Source organism: Manis javanica, chromosome 7 (assembly GCF_040802235.1).
Source record: "Manis javanica isolate MJ-LG chromosome 7, MJ_LKY, whole genome shotgun sequence".
Classification (NCBI taxonomy): domain Eukaryota; kingdom Metazoa; phylum Chordata; class Mammalia; order Pholidota; family Manidae; genus Manis; species Manis javanica.
Genome location: NC_133162.1, coordinates 53,486,366 through 53,511,878, shown reverse-complemented (window position 1 = coordinate 53,511,878; position 25,513 = coordinate 53,486,366). Strand labels below are relative to the sequence as shown.

Sequence of the window (25,513 nt, the reverse complement as noted above, 5' to 3'; positions counted from 1 at the left end):
TTTTTGCTTTGAAAAATAACAGAATTTATAAAGCACTGCCTTAAGCGACAAAAATCTAACACTATTCATAATTTCATAGCCTAAGTCTGTGCATAAAAGTAATCATTTAAAAAATAAAAGTTCTATGTTCAGATATTAGGCTAAGATCTCAGGCTATTAAGTATTGTACTATTTCATAAATGGTCAGTAAGTAAAATTTCTATTCATGGTAAAAGTTTGTACAAGTCTTTTTCTTTTAAGTGTTAAACAAAAACATCTAGTGTTTAAGACAGTTGAAAGATAAAAATCAAATGAAATAGTTACCTAGGAGGAAGTAGAAAAACATGTAAAGGAGTAGGGGTTCTCAAAACCTGTTTTTACTTTGAAAATTCTAATTAAGAAATGAGAATTGTTTACTTAATAATCTTCTCAAGATGATTATCAAGATGAAAATCATATAACTCTAGAAAAATGCTGTTTTCACTAAAGTAAAAGGTATGTAAAAGCCTATTACTATAAATACATATCACTCAAAATTCTAACTGGATCTAATTTATTTTAGGAGGGACACTTCAAATAAAGCCATCAGGCACTCAAAATTAAAAAATACTCGAATATGTTGTTTCAATTATTAAGTTAAAATTAAAAAGTATAGACAACATAATCTTTCTTTCAATTATGTTTTATTATTTTCATCATAAACTAAAGTTCAGATTTACTTCTCCTGAGTAGATATAAACAAAATTTAGTTTTTCCATATTTATTGTCCACCTGCATGCTGGATAACAACTGTGCTAGAAACTATGAGTCTAGATATTTATGAGTAATTGAAGTTCCCCATTCTTATATTCTATCTTATGTCAGTAGAAAAGTAAATGTAACACACATGTGTCTTCTTAGAATGATTTTTATGATCTATATTTTTGTTCTATTAATTCGCAATCTCCATGTTCAACATTCAACTTAAAAGTATTTTCCATGGCTTAAAAATTAAAGACATTTCATGTTTAGTCAAAACATGTATTCATTTTGTTGTTTTTAAGTCTAATATACTGTCATGGTAATATGCATAAATTTTAAATCCATCACCTTAAACAGTTAAGAAACATAACATTTTAGTATGTTTTATTACAATGCTAAGTATAGAATATGATAAAAATTTCAAAACAACCACCACAGCAACTCATAAAGGGAATGAAAACTTGAGTTTAAGGCTACAAAGGTTGGTCTGCAGCATTTAAATCTAGTAGGATCTGAGATCTGATAACTTATTCCTCCCCTCTACTTCCTTTTTAAGATAAATATATAAAAGCCTGCTTTCCTTTCTTGGTGGCAGAAAAAAAAAAGGCCTTATCTAATGGAAAAATAATGAAACATTTTAAACTAGCAAACATTTCTCTGTCATATCTTACGACAAATTACAAAGTGCAGTATTTTCTCTATATTGATAGATGAAAGGTTTTCATTGTTAAACTTGTAGCAGAATACTAATCATGTTGAATATTGGAATATAAAGCCACATTATCCCAGGTGTTACTGAAGTCAGAGGTACAAATGTGGGATGTTCACTGGTCAAGGCTTCACAGTGGAAACATTTATTTTACCAGTGAGTAAGTTAGTAGGCACAGATACACATGATATTAATAAGCTCTCATAAAAATAAAGGCCCTATGAAATAGTAAATGGATATGTTTTATTCACATGAAATCTATATGATAAGATGTTTCCCACAATAATATTTATTGTTACAATGTTCCCAGTCAGAATGATCTGTTATACTAAGCTACTTATGTAACTCAATATTCATGTTATAAAATATTTCTTAAAAAATTTACCTTGGACTCATCATTCCTAGCTCTATCCTCTCTGATCATCCAGAACAAGTGTCGCTTCTCATTTACATACTTGTGAGCTCTCAAATATTAAAAATTAGCTATTACATCCCCCTTGTTTCCCAACCTCCTCTCCTCGGGCTGCTCTTCCACAGGCTAAACAGACCTAGTTCAATTAATGTTTCTTACAATTTCTAACTATCCCAATTACGATCCTTTTATAGAGTTCTGAAATCAGCTTGTATCCCTGATTTTCTACTCTTCAGTGTAGTTAAATAATTGAAATTTGCTCCAAATATTAAATTACTCTTATTTTATTCTGGCCTAAATACCTATCCTCTACTTTGCCCTACCTATCACATTTCACCTAAGATGACAAGAGGCTCCACTTACACTGGGAAGGTAAAAAATTTAAAGTACAAGTCAATCTTTATTAGGATAAACATTCCATCTTTGCTTCATATTTTCCTACACAAGGAATTCTAAAGTGCAAATGTAGTAGAATTTATACTTAAAAACTAGATAGGCTGGCAGGTTTTATCCCCAAAACTTAAAACACTAAAGAAGTAGCCAGGCCAGAGAACCCAGTTGTCATCACTTTCTTATTACTTTGGCAGTACAAAAATGTCATTAGATTTTTATCCCTCCAACTCCCCACTGTGCATGATAAATCATTGTGTATAAGCTGGAGAATAAAAACATTAGACCATCTAGTAGCAGTTGGTTATATATTATATATATTTTAGCATTTAGACTATTTTTAGCATTAGACTATAATATTTTAGCATTTTTATCTTCCATTACCCCTTCTTCCTGTTTTATAGACATAAAAATTATAGAATACCAAAATCATTTCTGAAAATAATAGAGTCCTTTATAAGACAGACTCTCTAAATCTAGGCACTTATGAAAGCAGTTAAAATTTTAGCTGTGATCAACAAATCAAAGGAAGCTGTTGTCTTTTAAGTTATAAACCTAAGATCAACTGAAATTTTAAGTAAAGAAACACAGTGAGTGCTGATAAGCATGGAACAAATATTGAAACATCTATTGAGTGTCTAGGGATAACATAAAAAAAACATCCTTAAAGAGTCCTAAAGGGCCATGGAGGGAGTCCTGTAGTTCCCTGCAGTAATGTAGAAACGTCTTTTGGCCTGAATTTTCTCATCTCTAGAGCAAAGGGAAATAATTTTTTCCTCGTTGGGTTGTTATAAGAAATAAATGAAGCCATATGGTATGTGGAAGGTAATCAATAAATTTAATTACCTTTTTTGCCCTCTCCCCAACCATCACTGTAATACTTTACCAGTCAGTGGGTCAGAGTAGGCTTATAAAAATTAGTCTGAGGACGGCAAGTATTAACCCTTTTATAGAGTTCCTGAAATCAGCTGTAAGAAGCCTTAAAATGACTCTAGGATTATTTCAAGGAGATGCAGAAATAATTTTCTGTTGTTTGAAAATGGCTCTACTTTGTAATTCTCTAGAAAAACATCCTAAAGACATAAAAATACTAGTTCAATCTAACAGTATGTTTAGTTTGCTTAGAAATTACTGTTATCAAGAGCCTACATTTTCAATATACAATTCAGTATTTCCCTGTTGATAAAATTCTTCCTTAAATTGAGAATATTAGAACCTCACATATTTTATATACTACAACTCTATTACATTAATATCACACTGTTTTTCCATGTCATTGGACTGTATTATTGAAATTGAAAGATCTTTAAAAAAGATTCCTTTGGATGATGATCAAGATAATATTATAACGAATATGGAGTTAACAGGTTACATAAAAATGAGTCTTCTTCTGAACATTTGAATATTTTAGTATCATCACAATCCTACAGAAGTTTTTTACTACTCAAATGGTTTCTTATCCCTTTGATCAAACACACTGCCTTTAGTTAAAACCTAATATTTAAAGGAAATGGTCTTATTGTTTTAGGTACCAGGGAAACTTAAAAGTAAGAGGGAGGAATACTAGGAATTCAATGATAGAATATACTATAGTCAGTCAGGCACTATAGGAAAGTTGAGGAAAAAAAGCATGTATTGATGATATACTACCATTTTATTCAAGAGCATAAAAAATTCTTGATATAAACTATAAGATTATAATATCATTTTAATATTTAGATTGCTATGTGCATCTTTTCATACGACATGAATATACTATTAGAAAATCCAAACAGCAGCTTACTAAGATCAAAGAAATGCTGCCAGAAGGCCTCCATCCACTTCTGAAGATCTTCTCTATTGTCAGCTGTAAAAATATGAGTTACAGCCTGTCCAGCAACAGGGTTGATGACAGAGAAACTAAGGATTCTTTTTTTGGCATCTTTATTCATTGCCCGAATTCTGGTTTCCTAAAAATTAAGACAAAATTGGTGTTTTACAAGAAAATGTTTCTGTAATGATCAAATAAATGTTTTATTGCTTAGCTGCCATATTTATACCAGATGCAATTATAATTTTATTGCTGTTCATTTGAAATTTAAAATATGTAATTGAGAGAACTTTCAATATTCAAACCAAAATCTAGAATGTTTTTTAAAAAAATGCTTTATATTAAAAATACTGAGTAATGTTTCAAAGTATGCTACATATAGCACTTATGTTAATTCACAGGAGATTAAAACACAACCTCTGTTTTGATCTCTCAGTCTCAGGGTTTGCTTTCTTTTATATACATCTCACAATTTGCAATTAAACAAGTACAACATGTCTTAAGTGTAATGTGAATTATGTTAACTATATTTCTAACAGTAATAAAATAGAAGAATCAGTAAAGTATGTTTCTTATTCTAATATTTATACATAATATACAGGGTTATCAGTTAAAGCAGTAACATGGTATCTTAGGGTTTATTGCAGCAAAACAGGTTTTCCTCATTAACATTTATTTCACATGTAAAATTCATTTACAAAGCTCATAGTTAAAGATCCATAAAGTAATATAACCCTCCTGATGGAGGGGTTTTTTTTTAAGTGCTGAATGTAGCACTCTACAACAAAGACAGTGGTTCCACTCATGCCGATAGCCTGAACCTTTTATCTGGGTAATACTAGGTAGAACACTGGGTCGATGCTTATTTGTCTGTGTATAAGGGAACAACCTAGTTACACACAGACATGGTGATGCCACATGACAAGCTAGCAACTACACATAGTTTCCAAGGAACCTTGTGGAAAAATGTCTGAACAGGACTATCTACTACCTACTGCAAAGAAAGGATGTGGCTGCCTGGATAATGACTGATATTACATTATGCTAGAGAAATGCTGTCCATTAGAAATACCATGTGAGCCACATATGTAATATATGATTTTTTAGTAATAACATTAAAGAAGATAAGACTGGTGAAAATAATTACCTAATAATTAGTTGTAACATTATTTTAAATAACTTATTTTATATAGATTAACATATCCAAAATACTATATTAACATGTAATTACAAACATTTTTTGAGATATTTTACATCCTTTTTACTTGCTAAATCTCCAAAATCCAGTCTGTATTTTATACTTACAGTGCATATGAATTCAGAGCAGCCACATTTTATGTGTCTAATAGCCACTGGTGGCTAGTGGCTACTGTACTGGGCAGAGCAGTTCTAGAGGAACAGAATTAAGTTGACTGTATGTAGTGTGTACAAAAGAGTGTTTGCCTGGCAGTTATAAAAGCTGATTAAAGAGTGGGAAGAAATTTTTCACTTCATTCAGTATAAAGTGAAGAGAGACTATGAACAGTTACACATCAAAAAAGACATACACATATGATGATGTCTCTGTGGACATTACTGAAGTAGCAACGAGTTAGGAAGGAAAGCTATCCAGTGAAAAATGGGTAACTATGGGCAGATGATCTCTACATACAGTAGTTCTCCCTTATCCACAGTATTGTTTTCTTCTGTTTAAGTTACCCCGAGTCAACCATGGTCCAGAAGCAGCTGAACCTCCTAACATTTTGTCAGAAGGCCAGGGGTAGCCTAAAACTATGTCACAATACCTATGTTACTCATCTCACTTCATTTCATCACGTAGGCATTTTATCATCTTACATCATCTCAAGAAGGATGAGTACAGTACACAGTACAATAAAATATTTTGAGAGAACACATCCACATGACTTATTTACAGTATAGTTATAATTGTTCTTTTTTATTTGTTTTTGTTAATGTCTTACTGTGCCAAATTTATAAATTAAACTTTCTCATAAGTATGTATGTATAGAAAGAAACATAGTATATATGGTTTAGTGGTTTTTAGACATCCACTGGGGGGTCTTGGAACATATGCCCCACAGACAAGGGGGGCTACATAAGAAGTTTATTTCTAAAGGAAAGAATTCTTACTCAAAAATCACATGAGAAAAAGTGTATGCTGTATAAAGTAGCAACACCACTTTGAAACTTTGGAGTATCACAAAGTATAAGGACTTCTTAGAGACAGTCTATCCTGTAATTTAAAAAATGTGGAAATATGAGCATTTTCAGAGGATTGTAGTGGACTTAGGGCCAATACTGCAACTTTATAAAGAAGTTTTTTTGCACTTCTATGCCTTGGTAATACACATCTATGAATTAACTCTTCAGTGATTATTTACCAGATGCAAAAATATGGTGCCCTAAATGGCATCCTTGGAGACTAAAAATGCATGTAATCAACTTCTTTAAATAAAAAGCTTATTATCACTAGCAGAGAATAATGTAAACTCTAGGAAGAATCTTTGATATGTTTCTCTACAAGACTAATTGAAGGCTGACTTACTGGGTGGGACAATGGGGAGAAAAACCTTCTATTGCTGCTAGTATTTTAAAAAACCCAAATAATAAAGTATGAAATCTTACTGGTGAATATTGCTTCTCCCCTCTCAAATCCATCTTAATACAAACTTCTGACTACCATTTGTATATAGGCTTAAAATAGATTTAACTCTTAAGTGTGACTTTTTAAAGATGAATATGTACATTTTTAATAACACCAAGATACCATTTCATATGAAAATAGCTATGTAGCAAATTAGATGAATTGGATCATTTATATCCTTCTAAGAAAATATAATGCAATAATATATAAATATTGTACAATGTACACTCTGTTAATTCTGGTAACCATAAATACTGCTAAATTTTTAAAACACAAGAGGTTTTTAAGAGGTACAGATGACATACAGATCACTTGGATTAACTTCTGTATTTTATCATCCAGAATAACTTAACTAATGGGGATTTTTTTCTACCAAAAAACTGTTTGTCAAAGAAAAAGTGATTAAACAAAGTTTCCAATAATGTCAGAAAGTTTATGCAAGCTGATTTTTGGCGTAGGCAAAGTATATTAACAGTGCTCAGGATTTCACTTCTCAAACAATGAAGGAATGAATTAGAAAACACAAGGTGAATTTTAGGACTGTTATTACTGTAGGTTCACAGGATGTATAGATGAGGGATGTATCTTCTTCACAGATACAAAAAAGAAACATGGGTATTTTTGCCCCCACTATTTCTACCACCTAAATTATTGCTTGGTACCCACTAAGTGATTGAAAAATACTTGATGAATATGAATGATCTAGGAAAAGAACAACTCAGATAATGATAAAAAGTTTTACACTGATAGACTCAGACTATAGGGGTAATCCTAATACAACTCTAATTTACAGATGAGGAAATTTGTTCTGAGATAAGAGTTCTATCAAAAGGTTAGAATTTCCTGCTTTGCTTTTGCTAATCCCAAACCTTTTAATTTGAATCCTTTATAGTCAACATTTATTGATTTGTGGATAGATCTGAGATTATTCACTGTGCCATTTTAATTCTTGACTGGCTCTACTTTATTGTTAATCAGCACATATTAAACTGTAACCTTCCTCAGCATAAGATGGTAGGTACCAGGAGAAAGCCAAGTAAAATACATAACAATATAATCTGAGAAGCTGATATTGTAACAAAATTAACTCTAAAGTCAAAGGAAGTTTCCTTTAGGTCATTCATTATTTTGAATTAAAACTGTACTTCATCTCTCCATTTCTGTGAAATGGAAGATACCAGATCAGGAAGAGATTTATTAATTATTTCTTAACTTACTTTTGACAATATGACCCTAAAAGTCTACTATGTATCCAGTTTATGGTTTCCTTAGAGAAATAGCTGATTCCGAGCGTGGGTCAGGATATATATATAGGATGATCCTAGAACATCTTGTTCTACCGGGAATCCAAGATCATTGCATCAGAAGAACTCAAGTTACCTTGAAAAGGCTTCCAGTAGCCAAAGATGGGGCAATTTGAACATCAATAACAATGATAATGGATTGATGCATGAAATGTCTTTAAATCCATAAATTCATAATGATATTTTAAAACTAATTCATTGGTCACCTTTAAAGGATGCCAGGGAACCACCTCATTGTTTTGGTAACTAGTATATAAGTGCAAAATATCAAGCCTTTATCCTGTCTTTCCTATAAGAATTGTACCTCAACCAAACACCTGATGATGTAGAGGATTCCTAGCTAATAAATGAAGGCTGTATGTTAAAATAACACCAGCTTGCAATCACTAATGAAATAAATGGATCTAAGCAATACTCATCAATGAATGTTAATGAGTGGTACACCCAGACATATTATATGTCTCCAAATATAAGTACACAGTAATTTCTAAGATACATTATTACTAACCAATCAACCAACAAACCTAAACCTGATTCAAATATAGATGAAAAAAGACAACTTGAAGATGCAGTCAGCAAAACCCAGACCTATGGAACATTGTCCAGGATAAATGGTCCAATTTCTTCAAAAAATAAAATGTGTGTGTGTCAGGATGGAGTGGGTGGTGGGGAGGAGAATGAAAGTCAATAGATTAAGATATTTAAGAGACCTAATCAATTAACTGCAATGTATGGCCCTTATTTGGATCCTGATTCAAAAAGCTGTTTAAAATAAATTACAAGACTGGGAAATTTGAAAACTGTCTGGGTTTTTGATGATACATTGGCTATAATATGGCTATAAATTTTCTTAACTATGACAATTGTAATGTTTGCAGTAAAATGGTGTGGTCTCTAGGATTTGCTTCAAAATAATTCTATGGTGGCGGTAATGTGTGAAGGGACAGATGGGTTCATTTATACTATTCCCTTTATAGATTATCTTAAAATTCTATGAAAAAAAATTTTTTTAAATAAAATACAAAATACTAAGGGCTTGCTTTCTTATCTATAATACAGAGATAGTATTTCACTCACACCCTCCTCAAAAATTTGTTGTAAGGATAAATTAGTTCTTTGAAAGGTGTTTGATTTAAAGCCTTGTTACTCAGGAATGAAGACAAAGTGTTGCTAGGTTAAAAAAAGTTTTAGACTTTGTGTAATATTCTAATGACAAAGAAAGTGTATCTTCACAATACATGGTAAAGAATGTTTAAAATATGTAAAACACAACCAGAAATTAAACTAAGCATTGGGTAAGATTAGTAGTAATGTACTATAATTATTTTCAATTTATGTCAGTGAAATCGGATATAAATTTCTAAAGGAAAAGGCCATTTAAAAATTCTTTTTGCTGTATTTAAGAAAGGACAATCTGCATAGCTGATAGGGTTCAGACATTAAGAGGACTAACATAATCAGAAGAAAATGCCATGTGCTTCATAATAATTTTGCTTGCTAGGTTCCATGATAAACATAATAGTTAAAAGCAATTTCAAGACAATTTAACGAAGGTCTATCACATCAAGTAGTGTTATTGACTTGCTTAACACAGATTTTATCATTCATCAAAGTGAGATCATGCATGGTATTCAAATCAAGAAAAGACTATTGATCTCAAAGACCCATACTTCTTTTCCATTACACTCCCCACCCAACTGTCAATGGATAAAAATATGGCTAATAAAATGCTTTCTACAATGAATAGGAGAACCAGTGGCTTCAGTTAAGAATCCCTTATTGAGAATGCCTTGCTCAACAACATTCATAGGGAAGTTTTTTGAAGTTGAGGCAATCACTTTCAAGTAAATCATCCTTTCAGATTCAGATTGAAAAGGGGAGGGGAATAGCTTTTAGGCTTTTCTTTCCTTAATGTGACTATTTCCACAGATGGCTCCCTCTGAAAATTAATGAATTGACTTAGCCTTACAGGAAATATCATTTAGAAGGACAAGAATTATAGTTAGAGAACAGATCCTGTGATCAAAATAACAGAATCATTATTTATACATCCTAGCAACTGCAAAATTATGTTTTCACATCATTTTTAAAGTAGCATTAGGCAAAATTATTTTCTAAATCATGAAAGAAGAAAGACAACCAAAAGAAAGGAACTCTGATTTATATTTAATATTTAACATTATTAAAAATTAAAAGACCTTAGAGTCACAGCATTAGAAATATGAATTGAAACAAAAACACTATTCTTAAAGTTCTCCTGGAGCTTACCTGCTCTACACATCAGAAAATACCAAGTTCTCATTTATCAAAGATCCTGTTTATTTAAGAATACAGTAATAGCATGTGTCCCTTAGAAATTTACAAAGTAAAAACAACATTTGACTTATATTTAGGAACCAAGTAATCTAAAGCATTAAATATATAAAAGTCTATTCTGTAAGGAAAATGGAAATTTTATGGCCAGGATTCTCACCTGATCTTAATATCACCTACTATATACATGATGAGGTAATACTTAGCCTGCTTGAGCACCCCTTGGCAATAAACTGTTTACAGCTGATACAGCTTTAAGGAGAGAGTGGAGCCCTGTGCTAGGAAGAAATAAGGGAGACTAGAGAGAGGAAAGCAGGAAAGAGGGGAGAGCAGAGCCTGGTGCTAAGAGCAGAAGGGAGCGGAAACCAAGCCACCAGTGGAGGCAGCGCCTGGGGAACAGAGCCAGAAGTCAGGGCCAGAGACTGAGACAGGTGGATGGGGTCTAGCACTTGACCTACTGCCCTGAGAATAAATCTTGGTATGAGCCCATTTTTACCCCCAACATTCCGTCCTACTTGTTCGGTCTCAGTGAATTCTTAGTGAACTAGCCCAGAGCAGGGGAACCCCTCCTGGAGCGACTATTTAGTTAATGGAAATATTGTGGGGAGCAACAGACAGGACACTCATTTGCTACTTCTGGAGGGGCTAATACTACTCCAATACATATTGCCAATATCAGCACAATACCAATATGTAATGCCAACTCTTTACTCTGAAAATTGGTAATTAAAACAGTAAGCATTTATCCTGCCTTTTCAGGAGGGGCTGAAATTCATTCCTAGTTGACAAGAAAAACTCCTTACAAAAGAATGCCAGTTAATACATACAGAACAAAGGCCAGTATGAGAAAAACATATGCAATCTCCAATGTAATAACTGATTCAGGCAAGGGCAATCAGGCCACTAAAAACATTTCAAGATTGTTGGACAACAAAGACAGTCACACAGTACTTTGACCACTTGCTAACTGTAAAAAGGAAAGATTACCTTTATATTGGAGAAAGCTAGTGGTCACCTCTTTGACCAAGTCAGTAAACTTGGCATTGCCAGTAGTGAAACAACCTGATATCATGTGCTCTATATATTACATACATTTTTAACAGTTCCAAACTGAATAACTCAGAAATGAAATGTCAATGTTAGAGACTTATGTTCAAATGGGACAGTAAAAAATATAAATAAGTAAAGAGCTTTTACAAACTTCTAGTGATAAGGTCTGAGAGTCAAATGTAAAACATGGTGACTACAGTTGATAACAGTTATACAACTGAAATTTGCTAACAAAGTAGAACTTAAATGTCATGAAAAAAGCTAAAAGAGAAAATTTAATCCAATAATGATTGTAGTAATGATTACACATTTGTGTATTATTTCTCAAAACTATCAAATTATACACTTTAAATTGGTGAATCTTATTTTATGCGAACTATACCATAAAGCTGATTAAAAATTAAATAAAATATAGTGTTTACCCTCCCCAAAAAAGAAAGCAAAATAACAAAATATTAACTGTTGAATCTAGGTGCTAAACAATCACTATAGTATTTTATTTCAACTCAGAAAATTTGAATAATTTTTAAGTTGAGAAAAAAAAAGTAAAAATTATTTTAATAGGAGACATACAACAGTCACATTTTTTCAGAAGTACCAAATAGTTGTCTTATCTAAAATGGCCATATTTTTTTACTTTTAATTTTCCTGAATATAGTGATTTTAAAAAAATCGAGATAAGATGCACAAATCTTAGTAGTACAGCTTAATGAATTCCCCATCCAGATCAAGATATCATATGGTCAAATTTAAATAAGGAGACCAGTGGCATTCACTGTTAAGAATGCAGATTTCTGGTGAATGGAAGGGTCGAAAGGAAACATGAGGTAGTAGTAGGAACTGCAAAGGGAAAAGTTTCAACAGAGAAAGTGCAGGAATCAGCACTGGAGAAAATTAAGATGGCAATATTGGAAGGCCAAAGAATGGAAGAAACTGTCATCACTTTAATCTTTGAAATCAGCAACTAAATTATATTAACCTTCCCATCCTCTTATCTCATGGTTTAATCTTAAAATTCTCTTTTGTACTTTAGACAAAAAGTCATGTACAATGGAAGGGATATTTATGTCATCAGTTCTCAGGATCAAATGCAACCCATGTTGTCCCAAAGTCTAAGGCCCAGTCAACACAAATTAGTATATTAGTCATTTCCCTGTGAACTTGTAATGGTCAATTGTGGAGCACCACTGGGATTTCCAAGTACGGTGATGTCAGGCATCTTAGTAATGAAGCTGATTCACTATAGAATCCTCTCGGTTGCCAGGTCATCACACTTTATTACCAGGGGTAAAAACAAGTCAACTGGGAAAAGATCAATTCAGTCAGGTCACATAAATGATGTTAAGCACTTGTCTGGAATTAGTTTCTTGTTATCAGACAAGAAAATACAGAGGCACGGGCTATAATAAGAGAAGTTCCACTATAACTCCTTTTAAATTAAAGTGGTAAAGATTCAACATGTACCTAAGCCATTGCCTATAGGTAGATAGTGGCTTCAGGCTCAGAATCTGCTTTTCAGACCTACTTTCAAAACTGATTCAGAGTGGGTATGGAGATAGGCCAAAGTCTAATTTTGCCTTCCAAATCTAGTCTAGTGGTATGTCTATGAGTAAACAAAAAAACAGTCCATGAATTTTTATCTATTTTTTTCTCCTCATCAGGAAAAGAGTGAGTCATATATTTTTACCTCCTAGCTAGACAAGTTCTCTGCATGCTTCTTCACTTAAAAAAACAGAAATAATACACCCATTAAAAAAGGGCTGACTTTCTCACTCTGCCTACCCTAAAGGACGGAGATAAGGTAAAGGTTGTTTTCAAATAAAAAAAATGACTTTTAAAATATCATTTGTTCAGATTACATTTTAATTTGGTTTATGACTATCCATATTCCATTGTACAATGTGAGAAAAAAGTGGTAGATTCCATTTTACTAGATGGCTACCTATCAAAAAACAGTTGAAATCATCTCTGTAGAACTCTTGCCAAAAATGTTTAACCTGAATATTTAGTCAAGTAGTTAAATATGGATTTGGGGATTGGCCTGGACTGTTCAAAAATGTCAATGTAACAAAAGACAAAAAAAGGACAGCAGCAAGTGGAGGGCACAATATGGATGAAAAGGAAACAAAGAAAAACATGTTGGCCAGATACACTTTGTGACCCTTCATGCGGTCTTGGATCAAACAATAGATAAAAAGTAGAAAGACCATTTGGGGGACAGTTGGGGCACTCTGCTCCATATATTAGATAATATTATTTTATCCACAATTAATTTCTTGAGTGTGATAATATTATGGTAATAAAGGAAATGTCCTTGTTTTTAGAAAAATCATGCTGAAATATTATTACAGGGAAGGAATGTTATGCCGTTTGCTACATATTTTCAAGTGGTTCAGATAAAAATATTTTTATCTAGAAAGAAAGCTAATGTGGCAAAATGTTAACAACAGCTGAAGAATTTAGGTGAAGGGTACCCAGGTATTCATTATTCTTTCAACTTTTCCAGTGTAATTGAAATGTGTAAAAGAGTAAGGTGGGGAAAAGTGAACAATGCATAAACAAAACAAAATAAAAAGTTGGCAAGTAATGAAAAAACTGCATGAATTTTCTAATAATAAAAATATGCTTTCATAAACCTTATTACCTAAACCAAAATAAATTCACTATATTAAAGTATTAAGGTATATTACTTAAGGGCAACACTAATTTTTCTAATACAAAAAATGGATAAATTAGGTGGCCTTAATTATACAACAAAAAGTCTCATTGAAGGAGTTTCCCTAAGTAAAAAGCTGTGTAATTTTTAAAAGCAGTGTAGAAACAGACCAAATGTTATTAAAAAAGATCACAGAAATTAACTCTAGTTCATCTTTATACAGCAGATCAGTATCTCTATGTTTCTCCAGACATACAACTTCATATATTTCTTCAAAAGAAAATTTAAAGACAAATAGAACATGTATAGTCAAAAGATGTGATGGTCCATATTTTATCATATACTTCAATTCAACCACTCCAAAGGTAAGCACCGTAAAACAACTAGAAACAATTAAGTGCACTCCACAGGCAGAAAACATGATATTCTGGTCTGAATTCCATTAAAGTAGTTCAGAGCAGAAATTCTATATAAAGAGTGAATGGGGAAGAACCCTCTAATAAACAGGACTTGGATGACAGTTGAAGATAAAATTTAAGATCGTGGGATAAGAGATGCCTTATCTTGAAAGTCTTCCTATAGATTTTTGAGTGAAAAATTTGTAACTAAACTTTTATAATCTTTGTAACAAACCGGCATATGTACGTAAGTATGTATGTGTGTGTTGGTGTATGGATATACACACATACATATCTGATAGATTCTCAAGGTGGTATAGTGTTGTTTAAATGCAGTGTGAGCACTCACATATTCTAAACAGACTGTTGAGGCTTTCCTGTTCTGACAGAAGGCTGGACAGTTGCCCATCAATCCAGTAAGAAATCAGAAAGTAACTCAAGGAAGTCCTTTTATGGGTTCATTTGAATATTAACTAGAAAGAGCAGCTCTGTAACATGAGCTAACAATTTATTGTTCAAATTAAATTAATTCATGACAAATTTAGATATCCTGTTAATGTGGTTACATTCTATGCTATAAAACCTGTTTACTGGTATACATTTCCTATTATTTTGTTTTCTTGGGAAAAACACATTTCCTTTACCAGATAAACTCTATAAGGGAAAGAAAAATAAGATTATTTTTATGAAATAACATATTTTTAGCAGTCTTTCCCTTTCCCTTATAAGATGGCAACAATGTGAACTGTATAGAAAAGAACAAATTTCATAAAATGCGTATTTTCAAAACAGTATTTTATTTACCTTGTTAATGGATACTAACAAAGCTGGTTCCACTCCAGCTTCAATTTCTTCAGGAGTATAAAAACAATAGAGTTTACCCCCTCTTAAAACACAATACAACCTTCTCCAACTAATCAGACCTTTTGCCATTTCCTGAAAAAAAAAAAAAAAAGAAAATCAAGAAACCATAAACCTTCAATCATTATTAATCATCATGTTAACTCTAAATTCAACAAAATACTTCAACTATCAAAGTTAAATGTTTTTTTTAAATTCTCAAATGTGATAGTTACCCATTAATTGACTTGTTAACTCTAAATTCAACAAAATACTTAAACTATCAAAGTTAAATTAGTTTTTTTGAAATTCTCAAATATGATAGTTACCCATTAATTTACCATACAATAAGTCAATACCCCAAAATCAAAGAGTAAGTTAATATCAGAGTTTGGAATTCTCAAAAAGTATTATTAAGCAAAATGGAAGTGATGATTACCACATAACTTTTACATAGATAAAATCATAAATCAATGCAGTTTTAGAGAAGCTAGTCTATTAAATATTAGTGCTTAGAATTCCCAACCAATTCATCTAATGACTCAGGAAAATTATACAAATAATTCAATATTCAAAATGCAATTTTCCCTTACTGTTCTCAAAACACTGGAAAATGTTGCCTACCCTGTAAGAATGCAAATTTTCTTTCCCCTTAGTGGAGTATTTCAGAAAAAGCTATTGATTCATTGAATCCTATAATTAATTATTTACTGAATATAAATAACTGTGGTTATAAATAAATCAGGAGTAGGTGGCACAGAGGCAGCTCTGAAAGCCCAAAGGCCTAAACTACGCCAAAAGCTGTCTACCAGGAAGTTCTTTATGTGAAAGGTGTTGAGCAATCCTCACCAATTTCCACAAGGAGCCCTCTGTTGCTGATTATACTGTTACTGCTGTTAATAAAGCAGAGGAACCTGGTGAGGTAACTCCTTAGCCATCAAAATTGCTTTAGACTCCACCCCTTCCCATCCTTACCTCCTGTATCCCCCTCCTTCAACCTATTTCTAACATTTAGAAAACCATCATTTAAAAGAAGACTAAAAAATATTTCTCAATTTCAGAAGATCAAACACTGCCAGTATATTAAGATCTAAATTGGAACTATAATTGTTAGGATATTTAAAGTCCTCTAACCTGCTGATTAAGAAATCCTGCAAATGCATCCTCAGCCATACAAGCTGGCTGGGCAACTAATCGGCAGCACATGTTGCCATATAAGGGCAGCCAAAATGAAGACTCCTCTATTTAAATGAGAGAAAAAAGTCAAGTTACAAATGTTTACCTACGATCATTATACATTTTGATTTTTTTCTTTTTACATTTTTTTTGCTTTATAGAAGAACATATGCAAAAGTTCTTAATTTACTCAGTGTACTTATCTACTCAAATATCAATACCTCATTTAATGACAAAATCAAGAGAAGAGACAAAACAGGATGACATTAAACTGATAGTTTACCGGTATGCTACACCTGGAATAGGCATGGAACTTTAAGTGTCTTGATTGATCTTAAAGTAATTAATCAATAGAAACAGTTCAGGGCATTTTACATTGAGAAAACTCAATTGATGTAAAAAAAACATTCTAATAAAGTGAGTTTTTATGTCAAATTCTACTTTTTGCTCTGATTTTCATTTTAATACAAAGCAAAGTGATCCTCTGAATAAAACATTTCAGAACACAACTGTGGGGAAAAGAAGTTCCTAATGGCCAGGATCCTCACCTGAACCAAATCACTTGCTGATGTAACTGGCCTGCTGCTAGGCTACTGCTTCCACATGCACAGGCAGTAAGTTATTGCCGACTGAGTCACTACATAAAGAGCTCTGCCCGGTGCTCTGTGCAGAAGCAGAGACAAAGGAGGATTACAGACCTGAAGACTGTTAGATGCAGACATAATTCTAGGGCTTGGCCTATCTTAGGGAGAATAAAGCCAGGTAATAAACTCTTTTACCCAAAGAGTAATTCCTCAGTCATTCCTCAGTCTTACTGGATCCACAGTGAACTTGCCCACGGCTGAAACCCATTGGCAAGACACCCTTCCTCTTCCTCTTGCCTTACTGAACAATTCAATTGTAAGCCATTAGGTGGAGACCACCAAGAGGGGCATCTGTGCCAGGAATTGGGGTTGGAGCCGTGGTGTGCTAGGACAGGGTGCTGGAGCCAGGCAGGATGAGGAGGCTGAGTAGCACTGCCCCACATGAGTTATCAGAGCCTGAATGGGCTGAAGACAAATCACAGGAAGCACAGTCTCGAGCTCAAAGGGGATCTCTGTTCAGGAGATGACCTGGTCTGGGGACTCAGAGCCCAAGGAGAGTAAGCAGGCATCTGTTTGGGATGGCTGCCCAGTGTGAGGTGTCAGAACTCAAGCAGTAAGAATGGTGAGCACATCTGGGTGGTGGCCCAGACATGGAAGTCAGGCTGAGCAGAAGAGAAGCCATCCACACATTTGGTGACCCAGAACAGTGTGTCAGAGCCCAGTGAAAAGGCATCCAAGCAGAGGCGCAACAAGAGCACAGGCAGGTCGAGGAGGGTGTCCCCACAGAGTGAGGGTGAAGGCAGCCAGGCCTGGGGAGTTAAAAGCCTGAGCAGGATGAGGAGGGCAGCCCTGTGTGGATTCTATGAGCCTAAAGCAAGGTAGAGAATGTTCACATGGGGCAAGAGGGAGCCCAGAACAGGGAGTCACAGTCCCAGCAGGAAGGAAGCATCTGTGTGTGGAAGAAGGGAGAAGAGCTGCTTTAGAGATGGACCAAAGAAGAAAACGCATTAACAATAGGTGACAGGTTTCTTCTCACTGTCAGAGAAAGGTAACAAATGTGTAGAATGAATTCTGTAGTGATGGATTAGAAGTGGATGTTCTGGTATGAACTCATGGTTTTCACCATACAGAGATTAAGAAATAAGTGCCAAAATATATATGCATGTATGAAGCTCTGTCCACTAGGAGGGCCTAAGAATAGTAACACTCTGATAGTGACACTCTTAACAGCAATGAACATACCTAAAGCCCAGAACATAGCTCCTATATTATTTTCCATTATAAAGTACCAGCATTCTTTGGAGAAATGGGTGATTACAGGGCTGGAGCAGGGAAGGTGAGGACCCTGAAAAACCTAGTTATACCATAATGCAAGGAAGTACTCAATGAGGACATTAAAAAAGACATGGAAGCCAGCCTGAATGTGTTCCTATTGGCCAAATTGGAGACAATTTGAACCTCAAAATGAACAATGCTATTAACAGGTTATGATGCATGCAATAAAACAGGAAAACATGAGTTCAATTGATATAAATAAGTCAGTGAATAAATTGGAAGTCAAATAAGAAATAATATACTTACATAGTTTAATGGTATCACCTCCCATACACAAAATACATATTAATTATAAAGGGGAAACAAGAGTAACTTTAAAGCATAGAAGCTCGGCAGACACTACACAAACCCAGTGATCAAAGTGCACATCATCAGTAATGGGATGAATCAAAACTATAGGCCACCTGGTAAGATGGAGTGAAAATGTAACACCATTCCTGCCAGTGATGCGTACCTGAATCTTCCCAGGAAAATATCAAACACAAATTGAGGGACCTTCCACAAAATAACTATGATGTTTAAAAATATCAAAGTTATGAAAGGCAAAGAAAGATGAAGAACTGGTCCAGACTGAAAGAACTAAAGAAGCATGAAAATTAAACGCAATGAATGATTCTTCGCTGCATCCTTTTGTCATAAGGGACATTACTGGGACAATGAGCAACACCTGAAAGGAGTCTGAGGCATGGATGGATATTCGTTTCCTGACTCGGATAGTTGTACCAACATAGCCAGTTATCCTGTTTGTTTGAAATATGTAATAGCATGTTTGGGGGTAAGTCAGCACCACATTAACAACTTCCTCTCATACATTTTTTGGGAAAAAGAGATCTTAGCATTCAACTTGCAACTTTCCTTTAAATTTGCAACTGTTTTAAAAACTTCTTTCAAAAACCATTGTGATACTCCTTTAATGTAGTGTGCAGGTAGATACGCAGCTTTCATATCTGTATGGAGGAAAGGACTGCAAAATTATGCAATGTATCAAGATATAAAGACACAAAATATGGCCCTTCATTTACAATGGACCACATAAAAATGATTTTTTAGTTTTCACTGTACCTCTGTTGACAGTGCTATAAAATAGCTACCCACTGGCTGTTACTATTATTGACCAGAAAGTTTTAGTAACTCTGGGAAATAAAACATTTTCGGTAAAAATACAATTAGTTAAAGCTGGCCTGTGCATACAGTAAAACAACAAATTTGACTGGATCTATACTGTCAGAACTCAACCAAGAATTAGGAGAAGTGCAAGTTGCAGCGCTCCAAAATCTTGTGACTACAGACTATCTACTGTTAAAAGAACATACGGAATGTGAACAGTTCCCAGGAATGTGTTGTTTTAATTTGTCTGATTTTTCTCAAACTATTCAAATTCAGTTAGACAATATCCATCATATCATTGATAAGTTTTCGCAAATGCCTAGGGTGCCTAACTGGTTTTCTTGGTTTCACTGGAGATGGCTGGTAATTGTAGGTCTGCTTTGGTTATGTAGCTGTATTCCTATTATGTTAATGTGTGTACGCAATTTAATTAGTAGTTTAAAACCTATACATGCTTAAGTTACTCTACAAGAAGATACGTCAAAGAAATAATCAATCTTTCCATGTTTTCTTCCATCTGCTACCTCTATAGCTTTTCTTCCTTCCTAATTACAACCCTTAAGTAGTATTCGTGCCTCATAACGAAATTACCGAGTATCATAATTGTTCCAAGTGGTAAAGATACCTCAAGACAAAAAGCCACAGGGCATAAAACTGCAAAGAAGTAAAAAGCCAACCTTTTCAAACAATATTGCTTCTCTCTCACTTACCAACTTTACATTTCCCTGTATGGCCCCGGAAGATGACTGGTTAGCCAGAGACGGGTAAGATTCCTCAAGGGAGGAACAACCTAAGACAAGCACAGTTGCAGGGGGGCCATCAGGTGAGAAATTGGGGATCAACAGAGGTGAGGCTTAGAACCTCACCCCCCTGTTTTGAGAGAAATCTTCTGCATCCGTGGATGTTTTGTTGCCCTTGTCTAGCTTGGATTAATACTTAGTCTATAGGCACAGACCTGATCATCTACATTTGCCCTCTTACAGCACTAAACTATGTTTTCTACCGTTATCTTGCATCTACCTACCTACCACTTCAGCATTTTATTAAAAATAATAATAATAAGGGAGAAATATGGGATTCACATATAAATCAAGTATAAAAATTAAATGAATATTCATATTTGACCTGATTGTTTATAGTTCATAATGCGTGATCAAAACCGAAAGTTTCTGTGATGACTGCCCTTGCACTGTTCACCATGTAAGAACTTGTTCGTTATGCTTCAGAAGATTGGAGACTGTTGAGAACTAGGCTGGGGGTTGATTAATGATTGTGCATTGAGTCCCCTATACAGAATTTTATTGTTGTTAACAACCATTTGATCAATAAATATGAGAGATGCCCTCTCAAAAAAAAAGAATTACATATAATGTGATCTAGAACCCCTAAATTTTACAATTGAAATAAGAGTTTCCAACACATCGTTTCTGTAACTTTCAAGCCAATGTTTTTGTTTGCTTTACAACAAAGGACAACAAAAATGTTATCGAAATAAACCAAATTTTTCTCTACAAAAAAAAAAATACAATTAGTTAATATACAGATGCAACATAACCAAAGTTTGGTATATCAGTTAAATCAAAAAGACAGTCAGGGTGAAGAGCACAAAGTAAAATGAAAAATTTTTATTAACTTACATTCTACAAATTATCTGGGACTATTCAAATCTTTTTATTAATACCTTGTCAAGCCTTCTATCTTAGAAATAAATGGTTTGACATGGGAGAAAAAAATGTATAAATACAGGCAATGATTTCAAAATGCAGACATAAATAAGTAAATAAAGGAGAATCTCCTTTCCTAAAATAGGCAGAAAGTGAAATACAAAATCCATGAAAGCATGTATCTCAGTAATACATCTGAAATCAGCTTTGTGATATATGAATTTAAAGCTTGGAAGCAAATTTCTTTAGATAGCAATCCTAGATTTATGAATGGCTTATGTTCAAAATATCTGTAAGCTGTTTGTTTTTTAAGTTAGGAAGCACTTACTAAAGAAATAGAATCATAAGTGGTGATTAGTTTTTCAGACCAGTTCATAAAGTTTGTTCAATCAGTAACGTATCTGGAACCTAAATACCACACATAACAATGTGCTTCTCTGATCTAAGTTCAGAGTTCATGGCATGCCAAGAAAAATAACTCCTTCCTGATTGCAGTCCTTGAAGAGGGATACTGGATGTACAATACATTGCTCTATAGACCCCTTGTCACCAACCCTGCAATTACCTGTTCCTTCTGACCTAGGTTTCTTTACAGCTCAGCACTACTGTGGAGTAAAATGCAGAGTAACAGCTTCCTCTACTTCTGACAAGAAATATGGCATCTAGGCCGGTCACTTAACCTATCTAAGCATCAATTTCTCATTTTAAAAAGTACTACCTATTATAAGTAGGATGGCTGTTCTGAAAATCAAGATAATGTGCAGATGACATCTTTCACTGCACTAGATGACAGGTCTGGCACATAATAGACACTTCTCAGTTTCATACCCAGGGTGGTGTCGCCCCTGTAACCATATCCTTTCCACTTTGCAATGCTGTTACTCAGTCCTCATGTAACACATTTAATCAAAATACTTAATTCTTCTTTTCTGATTAAGGGAGTGACTAGGGCAAGATAAAATGAAACAGGAAGTGAAAGAGCAGTTTGACTTTTCATTTCTTTAAGATTTTATCTAATTTATCTGTAGTTTCAAATGGGGAACAAAACAGAGTTTAAAAACAACAGCAACAAAAATAAAACAAGGGCAAGAGAAAGAAGCCAGATAACATCTCGGTTCCGTGCGTGCGAGTCAGTCTTCATGATGTGGTTTCATTGTTTTATAAAAAGTACAAAAATTTCTTGGTGACAAATATAAACCTTAAGATAATTTGGCTTTTCCCTTCAACTAGCAAGAGTAATAAAGTCGAGTTATCAATTTTGAAATTCTTGTATTTCCTCTTTATACTAGTTGGTAGAAATTGACAGAGCTTTACTTAGGAAAATCCATTATAATGACATAGATTTATATTGATGAATATATTACAAGGTGACTTTTTTCTATATCAAATTGTGTTTCTTTTTAATTACAAGCTTTCTTCTTTTTCAAAATATATTTGATTTACAAGATTTTAATTTACACACACTTCTAGGAATATACCCATTATATAAAAAGCATTAGGCATACAGTTGAGTGTTTCTTAGATTTTATTCTATGGAATCTACAAGTTCCAATGTCAACAGTTTTGGGGTGTTAGTTTTTATAAGCTTCTCACAGGCTTTAATTTGTTAGTTTGTATTGTGTTCCTCTAAGAAAGCTGTATTACACAGTTCCCATATGTATTTGCCCATGAGCACTTTATTAAAGGAGAATCTAGTTACCTTACAGAACACTGAAAATGACTGACGAATCACTGCTAGCATTTATGTTTCTCTTGTGAATTTTATTTCTTTCCAAACTTTTCAGATGATTTGGTTGAAAGAATGGGACCTTTCATCATCAATTCCATTACTCACACACACCAACAGTATTCTGTGTCTTTGGGCACTTTAACTGTAATCATGCCTGAACAGAGAGCACAGCAGAAAGAGCACAGCCTGTCCTGTGCTCTTAAAAGTCTGGCTCATCCACTTGCTACTACATGATCCAGCATGTTACATTCTCTAAGCTATATTTTACTCATCAGTAAAATGAAAATGATAATAAAATGAGGAACTTTTGAAGGTCACAGAGCTAGCCAGTGGTAGAATTAGAATATGAATCCATGGCTGATGGCTCCACAGCCCCACTATTAACCACTTCATTGTAATACTTTCTTTTAATTATACTCACAGAGAATAAGAATAAGAAGCACTTTAAAAGTGTTTATTTATTTATATCTTACAGTGAAAAGAACACCTAAGAGTAGACCTAACCTTTTAACAGATTTTTAAGTGTATAATATGGTATTGTATTGTCAACACTCTGTAAAAGAAGCCAGAAGATAGTGGAATTATATCTTTAATATACAAAAGAAAAATATTTAAACTGCCTAACTTCTATATCCTGTAAAAATATCTTTCAAGAATTAAGCAAAATAAAGTCATCTCCTAACAAACACAAAGTAAGACACCAGCTGAACATACTAAAAGAAATTCAAAAGATTATACTTCAAGGCATTAGGAAAATGATCCCAGATGTAAGGTACAAAAGTCAAGTAGTGCGTAGAAACATGTGGGTAAATCTACATTAAATGTATAAAACATTTTGTGAAATTTAAAAATCAAATAGAATTATATATAACAATAGCACATAGGTGAGAGTAATGGGTTTTAACTATTCTAAAGTTCTTGCAATGTCTGAGAAAAAGGTAAAACTATTTTAATTTTAGACTTTAATAAGTATGATTAGTGAAATTTCTAGAGGTAATTTCTAAAAGATGAGAAAAGCAATTATAATTTTCATTAGAACAAGGAAAAACTGAAATAATAAACTATCAATCCTTAAAAACGTAAGAGAGAACAGAAAAACCACCATGGACCATGTAAGACAAATAGAAAACACAGGATATGATGGTACATTTAAACCCAAATATTTAATATATGATTTGGGTTAGAAACTATTTAAAACACAAAAATATTATCAAGTTGGATAAACACTAAAGTCCAATATATAATCCCATTTGGAGGCATAGCTACTATAAAAATAAGTACAGTTTGAGGTTAAAGAGTAGAAGAAAATACACAATTTAAAAACTGCATCAAATAGTAAATGCTCAAATTCATAAAGCAAAATAGACATAACTGTGAGGTCTAGAAAAATCTACAATCATAGCAGATTTTATCACACCTCTCACAGTAATATACAACATGCAGATTATAGTATTTGTAACATAGCATATATAGAACACACCATTGAATTAAAAAAATGGACAAACCTACCACAAGACTGATGATAAAAAAACAGAGAAAGTACAAAAAGCTAGTATCAGGAATGGAAAGGAGGTACAAATAGCTAGAAATCCAATAAAGTTACCATGAAGAAGTTAATGCTTTTAAACTTCATATTTTAGATGAAACAGATGCATATGTATAAAAATATAACTTACGCAGTACAGCACAGAGAAGACAAGTAGTGAGTCTATAGCATCTTACTATGCTGATGGACAGTGACTGCAATGGGGTGTGTGTGGGGGACTTGATAATATAGGTAAATGTAGTAACAACACTGTTGCTCATGTGAAACCTTCATAAGACTGTATATCATGATACCTTAAAATATATATATATATGTATAAAACGTACTAAAACTAACTCAAGAAACAGTAAACCTGAAGAATGCTGTAACTGTTAAAAATAATTGAGTAAGAGATAAATACATAGTGATACAATCATATAATAAAATACTATCAGCAGTAAAATGCATACATCCATCACTAAGAAGACGTGATGTAATTCTATCCATTAAAAGTTCAAGCCAAGAAAAATTAAATTATACTACTTAGGGAAGGACACATATGTGGTAAAATCATAAAGATACACAAGGAAGTGAATACCATAAAAATGGGGACTTGTTTACTCCTGGAATAATTTGAGGGAAGTAGTGTTGGCAATGTTATTTCTGACATCAAAGTGGTTTTCCATATAGTCACCTCATAATTACTTGTTAAACTATACATTTACATTTTATGAACTTTACTTTTAATGTAATTTTTAGTGTGGAGCTTAAAAAATATTGTTGTAAAATTAACCATGTTATCAGTACAAAGCCATCCATCTTACAACATAAGTAAGGTAGCATATAATTTCATATATTCTGCTATGGAAAACAAGAGTAAATAACTCAAATCATATTTCCCAACTACTTTACCAATACCACTCTGTATTTTTTATCACAAGTAAAATAATCTGGGACAGTGGAAAGTGCTCATGCTAAGCTTTACAAACCTTTCTACTCACTTAACTCCCTACTTCATCTCACTATGTTTTTCTTTTGCATAAACTACAACTCCCAATATCATCCAGAGAGAAAAGGGTTAAGGTGAATTTGGCCCTATCTTCTCTCATATCCTCTTCTTCTTACCAACAGAAGGGTTGGCTTCCTC

The 25,513-nt window shown here is 33.5% G+C and overlaps 1 protein-coding gene across 5 annotated transcripts in view; it reads right to left on the bottom strand.

Annotated features, from left to right (window-relative positions):
• The window catches only part of RTKN2 (rhotekin 2), a 115,515-nt gene that overhangs the window by 41,935 nt on the left and 48,067 nt on the right, over positions 1–25,513 (bottom strand). For all 5 annotated transcript variants that reach the window (XM_073240994.1, XM_073240993.1, XM_037003026.2 and 2 more), the window contains exons 8-10: positions 16,381–16,487; positions 15,211–15,342; positions 4,015–4,180 (exon numbers count right to left, since the gene is read on the bottom strand). In XM_073240994.1, coding sequence (XP_073097095.1) covers positions 4,015–4,180; positions 15,211–15,342; positions 16,381–16,487 — 405 coding nt within the window. The remainder of the gene's footprint in view (positions 1–4,014; positions 4,181–15,210; positions 15,343–16,380; positions 16,488–25,513) is intronic.